Source organism: Oryzias melastigma, linkage group LG6, assembly GCF_002922805.2.
Source record: "Oryzias melastigma strain HK-1 linkage group LG6, ASM292280v2, whole genome shotgun sequence".
NCBI lineage: Eukaryota > Metazoa > Chordata > Actinopteri > Beloniformes > Adrianichthyidae > Oryzias > Oryzias melastigma.
In genome coordinates this window covers 31,373,359-31,383,338 of record NC_050517.1, presented here as the reverse complement: position 1 = coordinate 31,383,338, position 9,980 = coordinate 31,373,359, and the positions used below count along the sequence as shown (strand labels likewise).

General features: G+C 38.7%; 1 protein-coding gene across 1 annotated transcript in view; it reads right to left on the bottom strand.

The window, feature by feature from the left end:
- cdh13 (cadherin 13, H-cadherin (heart)) overlaps positions 1 to 9,980 on the bottom strand; it is a 431,031-nt gene that overhangs the window by 22,754 nt on the left and 398,297 nt on the right. The window contains exon 13 of the mRNA XM_024281692.2: positions 9,256 to 9,489. Within this exon, the coding sequence (XP_024137460.1) occupies positions 9,256 to 9,489 (234 nt within the window). The remainder of the gene's footprint in view (positions 1 to 9,255; positions 9,490 to 9,980) is intronic.

The following is a 9,980-nucleotide window of genomic DNA, read 5'->3' as shown; positions in this document are numbered from 1 at the left end:
ACTCTGACAAGGCTGGGTCAGCAGTCTCACTGACTTATTTTATGTTTGACCAAGGAGCCAAGAGAATCTGTTCACAGAGAAGAAATGTGGCGCCCAAAATTTAATAGCTGGAAGTCCCTCCCCCTGCCGGAAGCAGCCGCAAAAACCTTGTTTTAAGCTTTTGAGCCTTTTTCCTGTTTCTTCTCTTCTTTATTGACCCTTTTTGACCTTTTTTTCTCTGTGACACTCTAAAACCTGCATTTTGTCGGCTCTGATCAGCTGATTCACTGAGAAAAAAAACAGAATGAATTTGAACACTTGTTTATTGACTTAAAAGAAATAAAATGATTAAGGTTCTCTGTCCCGTTTCCGCTTCCGCTCACACAACCGGCTAACGTTACGATTTCCGGCTGCAGCTTGATTCTGTCGCCGTCTTGCATGTGACCATCCCTCCATGTGGCTCTGGACCCCTGGCGTAGACGGTACATCCACCCTTCTCGCCTAAACTTTCCTTCTGATCTGCATAAACACGAAGACTGCACTCGTGTTCTTCCACACACAAATTGACTGCTAGCAAAAGCGCTCCTGACAGCTAAAATTGGCACCACTTAAGTCTCATAAGTTTTCTTTTACATCTTGTTGCATCAGACTTGAAGCTCTTTAACAGAAATGACAGAAAAACCAGCATCAGGTTTCCTTCATGCTCGATGCAGCCCGATATACAAGCTGCTCATTCTGCCTCATAACTCTTACCTGAGTGGAGGTAATTCTGACATTTCTGACTTCTTACTATATGTGATTCTATGATCTCAACCGCCCAAAGAAAACAAGGATTGTTTGAGTTTTAACTACCAACCCACAAGATTATTCTGTTGGGTCAATGAACAGGCATAACCATGGACACTATTGGAAGCTCCTCCCTGCACTCTTAACTCTGTAAAGCCAGATCGAATAATTCATAGATAATTCAATTTACTTGGAACTAAATGGTTTTAAACCCTTTGATAAAAAAAAAATACGTATCTAGTTGCAAGAGAAAGTATGTGAACCCTTTGGGAGTTCCTCAATTTCTGTATGAAATGGAAACATGATGTCTTTTTTTTTTAACTCAATCTAAGTCACAATGATGGACAAAAACATTGGTCGCTTAAATTACACCAAAATATGTTTTCATTTTTTATTGAACACAATTATCTGTCCAGTTAATGCATAAAATCAAGTAATTCCAAAGTGTTCACATATTTAATCTTGCAGTCAAGTTTACATAAGATTTAAATAGTATCAATTATGATCCGTTGATTGATTCTGTATTTTTCTGCTCACCTTATCAATCGATCAAATCCTTTATTACTCCCACAATGGGGAAATTCTCTCAGTGGTGGGCAGCAGCCGCTGGATGGCGCTCTATCGCCCAATGTCTCAAATTTGATCCACACATTTTTAACTTTTTAAACATATGTGTAACTGTATTATAAAGAAGGTATTATTGTCTGCAAAGTTATTTTCAATACAGCAAATAGGGTTATTCTCATTAAAGTTTTGAAAAGTAGCTAAACTTTTCCCACCGAAAGCAGACATCTTGAAAGGAAAAGCAGGAAAAGCTCTTCTACTGCTCCTAGTGGAAGGATGATGAACTACAGGGCAGAAAACAGGCTGTGGGTCGCGTTAAGAGAATATCCTACTCAATCCACGGATCTTTATTTAGATTTAGATTTATTTCAAACAGAAAAAGAAAGAAATGCATTCATTTCATAACAACAAAATACCAAATAAAGATATGCAAACGTTAAATTCAAAAGAGCATTGCCATTACAATCATACTGTCAGTATGTCTACATAATAGAAAGTAAGTTTAGACTTGCCGTTTGCATAAATAACTTACTTCTGTCTCTGTTTAAAAGGGGGTGGGAGGAAGAAAACCTTATATAATCCCACCAATGCCCAGTTATCAATGTAAATCTGTAAGGTTGCTATTCACGATTTATAATAATTGAGAAGAACGTGCACAATATACGTACATAAACTCACACTATTCAGAACAGGAGATCAGAATCAACAAAACTGATAACAATGTGAAGATTTAGACAGAAAGAAATGCTGTTTGTCCCTTAAAACTAGTTATTTTATGTATTTATTTATTTTTTTGGTCGACCCTCTGGTTAACTTTAGCAGTAACACAAATAACATGAAATACATAAACATCATTGTTGCTTTGGATCGTTTAACTACAAATCCTTAATGTTCTCCATAGTTTTTCTCAAAGTTTTGCAACAGTTGACATTCTAAGTTACATATTGCAGCGCTGCATATCGGATATTTGAATTACTTTGATTACATCAACTGTGGAAGAGTTACCAAAACCGATGTAAAGACTGAAGCTGAAGCTCCAGTGTTAAAGATAAAAGACCCTTTCAGTGAGTGGAACTCCATAGTTCCATAGTTTTACTTTGAAAACAGGAAGCTTCACTGACACTGTATTTTGTCAATATGTTTACTTCCAGTGAATCACATTCAGCTAAACTGAAAATCCAGCATTATTTTTGCATTTCAGATTAAAAAAGACAATGTTCCTGAATTTTGGTTTTACTACACTCTACTATATTTATCGAGATCATAATTCACCAATGCAGTGTTGAATACTCATGACAGTCCTAGTAGAAAACGTTCTATATAATTGTTTTTTTAAGAAACATTTGGGTGGTGCCAAGAGACGAGGGTCTTAGAAATGTACGGATCAGATCTGATTGGATGGTTATTTGGGGCTAAATTCCTAAAGGTGACGTGTAGAGATTCATTCTTGCTAACTTAATCCTGGATTAAATGCCGGTATCCAGAGGAGTAAAAGATGAAGGCAGGACGGATGCTGAAGGAGTTTTCCTTTTCTGATGAAAGATTGTGGGGAATTCTGCCGTGACTTCCTCTAGAAGTTTCCTCAGGAAACGAGCAGATGTCAACATGTGTGAACGGAGATGTGAACATATTCCAGTGAAGTACCACGTCTGCATCACAAATGCTGAACGTTTTGCTGATTTTCAGTCAGCCAGGGCATTCAGGTGTGTTAACCGATCCATCTGTACCTTCCACAGTCAGCTGGGATTTGGCCACAAACTCATCAGTCATGTGATCTGAAGGACGTTTGAGGTTCAGTATTTGGTTCTAATTGATGATTTCAAGATTCACATGAAACCAGGGAATATTATGGAGAGTTGACAGCACTAAGTTAACATTGTATTTGAATAACCCTCACCATGAAACAACCACAGAACCACCAACAGATCATTTCTATGCAAACACGTATACGGTAAAATTGGCTTTAAACTCTAAAGGTGATTGTATTTTTATGCTTCTTCTCATAGTTTACATTATAGATGTTAGACTAAGTAAATCCTGCATAAAAACCAAAGCTTCAATGCTAACCTTGCTTTAGCAAAATCCTTAACTGAAACCTGCGGCATAAACCCAAACGTAGGTGTAGAGATTGAATGGAATGAACGGGTTTGAATGGAGCAGATGGTGATTAACATATTGATTTATCTGCTCTCCTCTTGGGTTTTCTGCAGCTGTGCAAGCACACTAATGAGACCTTTTCTAAACATTTGTATTGGCAAAAACCATTTTAATCAGAAAATGTTAACCAGGTCACACATGTACCCACTCTATGCATTTGACAAATTTTAAAGTATAATGGCGGTTAATGCAGAGACGGATGAGCCACAGGAGACCTTTGAGGCTAAACAGACAGTTTCAGTGTAATTAGTGAAGTCAAACTCCACCAACCCAGACTGGAGCTGCAGGACGCACTCTCAGCACTTCCAAGAACGCTGCTTTCATTTGTCACTTCAGCAGAAGACGAAGGATAAAGTTTGGTTGAATTATAGAATTTTCATGCCTGCTGGTGTGCAAAACATTTTTATTTGGATTTTAATTGCTTCTAAAGGTCATGTTTTATCTTTGTCGTTCAAGATACAATTCATTTAGCTAATTTCTTTCACAACACAATGCAAGAAGCGTCAACCTTCCTGCAACGCTAATTGAACTTGGAAAGAAACGTTTCATTTGGTTGTGATTCATCAGCTTGTTTTTTTGTGGAAGGACAGTGTTTAATACGACATCGTCTGCAGTCTGAGGCTGTTGTTCGTACGAGAAACAAGGTCCTCTTTTCACTGCACCACAAAGCATTACGTTGTTGTTGTTCAGAGCTTTTGTGTCTCATTCCATATTCTTACTATTGATTCATGAGGCGACCCTCAAAGGGCAAAACTGAAAAAAATAATAATAAAAATGGGAATCTACCACATAAACCAGTCGTTTCAAACCTTTATTTGTCTTGTTTACTTAATATGTCAACCACATCAGTGGTTTAACAGGTTTTTTTGTCATTATTTCAACAATTTCTAAACAAAATGATAAAGCTATTTTACCAATATCTGCTCTTGTTTTTAAAACTAAAACTTTAATTGTATCGCTCGACCATCTCTTTACCATTTTTTGTGCTTTGGTCCTGTTTTAGATCCACTGATGTCAAAGATTTTCTCAGGAAGTAGTGAGTCCAAGGACTCTGTCTGCTAATATGATTGATGATCCTATAACTAAACATGCATGTAGTCTTGTCTGAATGTCTTGTTTGTCATTTATGGCTTCTACCTTTTTCTTATTGGCTTCACCAGAGTCCAGACTGGCAGAAATAGTCATTTATCGACCCTCAGTTTTTATGTTTTTGCTGAACTGGTGGTATTAATACATTTCCGATGTGACCATGGCAGTAAATAAACAACAAAATGCTGTATATGTCATCTTTGAAATCTAATTAGCAATAAAAAAAGAGAAAAAATGCTAATTATTCTTACATTAAACACATATTTCTGTTCTCTATCAATACATGTACTTAAAGAACTAAAATGTCTCATAATGTTTTCAGGTTATCGTTATTCAACGTGACATGTTTGCTCCGCAGCATTATTAGTTGCTCAGAAATTAAAAAATATTATATTTTAGCAATATTTTTCCTTTTTCTTTTTTTTTTATTTTGTTCTTTTTTGAATCTCAAGCCTCAAATCGCCCTAAAATTAAAGCAAAAAATCTTTAAAGCACCTATATCGTGCAAAATCAACTTTTTAAGCTTTTAAGTGTATTATAATGTTTATTTCTCACTATAAACAACCACAGAGCGGTATTTTGATACGTTCACACATTTCTGAGTATTCCCATAAAAGTATTCCTCTGAGCATCAGTCCCTCCCAACCCACGAAAAAAAAGAGGAGCTGATGTCACAAAGTTAGACCGCCCCTTTTAGGAAGAGTCTCCACAACCAGCTCCGCCCCCAAGCTAGAACACACTTTCTCCATGAAGCTAGTGCTGATCAGCTAAACCCTTTCATTTTAAATGCACTCAACACATTCTCATTCCCAAGACATGTGAACGTTTGGTTGAGGACCCCTCCGTGTCATTTTTTAATGTTTTGGGTCCCGACTCTCTCCAATTAAATCAGGGGTCCGGTCATTTTGTCAGACACAGTACCAGGTGCGGACCGACCCTCGGGACGCAGCCCATCCCAGTACCCTAACCCTAAACCTAGTCCGCATCTGGTACCACATCTGGAACCAGTACCGCATCTAGAACCAGTACCGTTCCACGTCTGGTACCGGTACGATCCATGTCCAGTACCAATCTACTTCCCGTACCAGCATAAGATTAGGGTTAGGATACTAGTGCGGTCCATGTTGCGGTACTGGATAGAGACCAGTTTGCGGCCCGGAGGTTGGGGAGCCTTGGTGTAATTGGAACAGCGAGCAAGTTAGAAAACAATGAGTTTCAGATTCCAAAGCAACAATTTTTGACATGGAGGGTCCTTGGGTCAAACGGTGACGACTGGGGGATGAGAATGTGTTGCAATACCGAATATCTTCCAATTGAGTCCTGTCTTCAACATCTACCGGGTCTAACAGGTGTTCGTTATTTTAGACGGCGGTCTCTATTAGTGTCTGAGGCCGGCTCTAGGATGATGTCAAGGAATGGGCGCCACCCACAAGGGGCAAAAGGCGGAGCCAGAGAGATCAAGGCGATTTACTTCAGGGTAGTAAAAGAGTTCACAAAGATAACTTATATTTCATAAATAATTTGTTCCTTAGTCTGCCAAATGTAACATATGATCATATATATGGATACAGTTTACTCTGGAAGACTTAATAAAATCGTGGTATATGCCATCCATCGACCTTCTGCTCATCTGGGATGGTGTCGTGGGGGCAGCAGTCTAATCAAAGATGCCCAGACTTCCCACTCCCCGCCCACTTCTTCAGCTCCTCTGTGGGGACCATGAGTTGTTCTATAGGCCCACTGCGAGACGTAGTCTCTCCAACGTGTCCTGGGTCTTTCCCGGGGTCTCAGCCCACTACGCCCCTTCTTGAACCGCCACCTTATCGTGGTGAAGGGGTTTGGATTCTCGAGTGATCTCAGGAGCTATGCTGTCAGGGCTTCTGCCCCTGGTAGGGTCTGTGGGTGACGAGCCAGACAAGAGCGGTTCAGAACCCCTTTATGAGTCATCAGATCAAAGATCTCGTTATGTCACCCGGATTGGCGTCAGCAGGGCCCCACGATGGAGCCAGCTCTGGAGTTGGGGCTTGTAGGCGAGCGCCTGGTGGCCAGGGCTCCTCTCACGGGCCCCGATCGGGTCAAGCCCGAAGGAGCAACGTGGGATCGCTCTCCAGTGGGCCCACCACCTGCAGGAGAGCTCAGAAGGTGCCGGTGCAATGTGGTTTGGGTGGCAGTCAAAGGCGACCCAAACCCCACTCATGGTAAATGCTGATTAAATCTTATTTCAAAGACATTCTGCTGACTGATAAGGAGGCATTTCTCTTGAAAAGATTTTGAATTTATGACACAAATCCTAGAATCATTCACTTTTTGTTTCCTGTTCGTTTTGCTTCAAAGAGGATACCTTGTTTGCTTTCTTTGGCAGCATTATCCCATCACACCTTTGTTTCCTTTTCATTTGCACCTGGTGCTTAGATCACACATCTTTAATCCATTTCATCGCAACATTCAACATTCCAATTAAATGAAGCTAAATAAACGCAGCGTTTTACCCAGACTCCACCAGACGGTGCAGCAGTAACCTCAAGTGGGAACTCTGTCTATGATGTGAGACAGCCTCGTCTGGTAGGAGGCATTTATTAGAGCTGGCAGAACATCACACTCTCCATATGCTTCCTGTATGCATTCTCAATTAAATGAAATTACAGTGTAACAATTAATTATAGAAAAATATGCTAAAATGGGTTAATCATAGCTGCTTCATGAATCTGAAGACATCTAATAGATAAATCTACTGTTATTATATCACATAAAGGCTCTCAGATTCCTTGCATGCATTTGTGGACTGACACACTCGGCACCGGACTGGTCCATCTCTGAGGAAACGGGGGGCTCTTTCTCTCTATCTGTCTCCTCCAGCGCTGGTGATTGAGGAGTGTCTGTACCTCCCTCTCCTGCTGTCAGTCACAGCTAATACCTCTGGGCAGGTTTTAGCTTTGCTCTGTCACTCAAACACACACAGACGGGGCTTTGGTCATGCAGCTCTGATCCAGTGTCTGTCTGTCCCTCTTCCAATATCCCTGCTTGGATTATTTTTCTCTTCATCTTTATTCTTTGATTCATGTCTGAGTGTCAACCTGTGTGGACTGAAAACAATGAATGCCTGACAAACTCGTAAATTCCTGCAATGTGTGGAGTTGGAGTGATTCTCTCAGACCTCCTGAATCTATTTCTACATTACTGAGGCGGTTTTCTATTGTCTGAATGAGGAGAGCAACAACAAAAGAACCTGAAAACATAAAAAGATTTCAAGCCTCAGCCACAACCGCCCTTACAGGTGTGTAAGGTTGCCTGTCGCCTGAACAAAATATCTACTGCTTTTATTAGATCTGTCCTCAGCCTTTGACACAGTTGACCATAAGATGTTATTATGTCGACTACAAAATGAACTAGAAAATTGCATTTTCTGTGGAAATACGTTTGATTGTGTAGCTGCTAAAGGTGGTTCCTTTAAATGTCGAAATGCATGACTTTTAGCGCAAGAAGTTTACAGTAAGTTGCAGAAAACATTGCAGAAAACATCAACATTGTCCATGAATGGCAGAAATTATTTGGATTGCAGTAAAGCTATTTTTGCACAAACGTCATTATATGCTGAGGAAATTTCAAAAGATAGCAATAGTGTCAATAAATGGCTGAAAAAGACATTGAAAAGACACAAAAGCATATTGAAAATGCCAGGCAGGTTGAAAAAAGAAGATCACTTAAATTGTATTGCTTTAAATTAAGTCACAATCTACATTCAATAACTAGTTAAAAAAGAAAAACTAGAAAAATACAATTAATAGCCTAGTTTGTTACTAGGTTAAGTTAAAAAAAATATATAGTGGAATTGGAAATAAAAACTTCCCTGTCTTGATGTTTACTTTATTTATGTTTTCAGCTTTATATACTATATGCCCATTCACATAATAATGTGTACGTGGTTGTACCTTTTGTTTTGTTTTTTTATGTATTGCATATAGAGGGGGCAGAAAAATAAGTTTTCTTCATACTGCTCACTTTCATTTTCTCAGCAAATGATTCTTTGTGTTGTTTTAATGTATTATGTCTATGTTTGTGCCTGTGGAAATGAATAAATGAAATAAAAAATGCTGCAAATTTATAAAAATGCAGTGGAAAAAAACCAGAAAATGCTTAAAATGTTAAAATTTAAACAAAAAGTACCAAAAAGGATGAACAAGAGAGGTGATGTCCACCGACCCTTATTAACTTCCATTATATTTTATATTTGAACAACTTCAAAAATGTCAAAAACTGTAAATATTTGTAGAATTGTTTAAATACAACAGAAAAGTCCACAAATAGCAGAACAAGTACATGTTTGAAATTTCAGAATAGCACAATGTATACAGAGGTTATGATTGCAGAAATATTGGAGTTGCAGAAGAGCCTTTCCAATGTATTTGACTGGCAACAATTGCAGCAATTTTGTTAAATTGCAGAAAAACCCCAAGTTGCAGAAGAAATTGCAGAAAATAATTTTAATTTTAATAATAATAATAATTTTAATTAATAATTAATTTTCTTAACTTGCAGAACATTTTGAAACTTGAATGGGAGAAATCGGTGAAGTATGCAGAAGATATGAATTGACAAAAAACGTGCAGAAGAAAGAAAATAATAAATATAAGAAAAATAATAATGTTTTTGAGCTACAGATTGATAAACTCCAATTCTTACCGTTAACTCTGGAGACCCTCCATGTCTTGTCCAAGCCGGGCTGTTTTCCCAGTTCTATCTTAAAGGGCGCCGCATTGGGCGGTAGATCCTTGTCCCACCCTCCAACTATGGCCACGTTCATGTCGTGGGCGTCCTCACACACTTGTGCTACTGATGGCACCACATAGGGAGCGTTGTCATTGAAGTCCTCCAGGTGAATGATCAATGTGCCCGTACCTGAGGCTGGAGGGATACCTGGGAGGGACAAACACAAGACAACATTTACAGGTTAGAAAATGAAGAACAACAATTAAAAAACACACTTATGAGTACTTTGATGTGAGGTCACCTTCAATGTGTCTGTAATTAAAGTGCAAAAAAAGAACAATTTAACCTAAAGAATACAAAACCACAAGCAAATGTTTTTTCTCAAGGATTTTTTTTTACAAATTTGGATGTAAATGCACATTTTTGAAAATGAAAGACTAAAAGATTCAAAGCTAAAATGTCTTTAAACAAGGAAAATGTAAACCAAATCATGATTTCATCCATCCAGCTACAAAGAGGGAGACGAATCTAACTCTGTATGGAGGCAGAGGCTTAGTGTGGCATTTGAACAGAGTTCATTTGGAGAAAATGAAGGCAGAAATGGGAGAAAAACACGTCCAGATGTATGTGCAACAAATGTCAAGTGGTGCTGGAATGAAAGCCATTCTTGGTTTTTACAGAGCTGCCAGGAGAAAAGA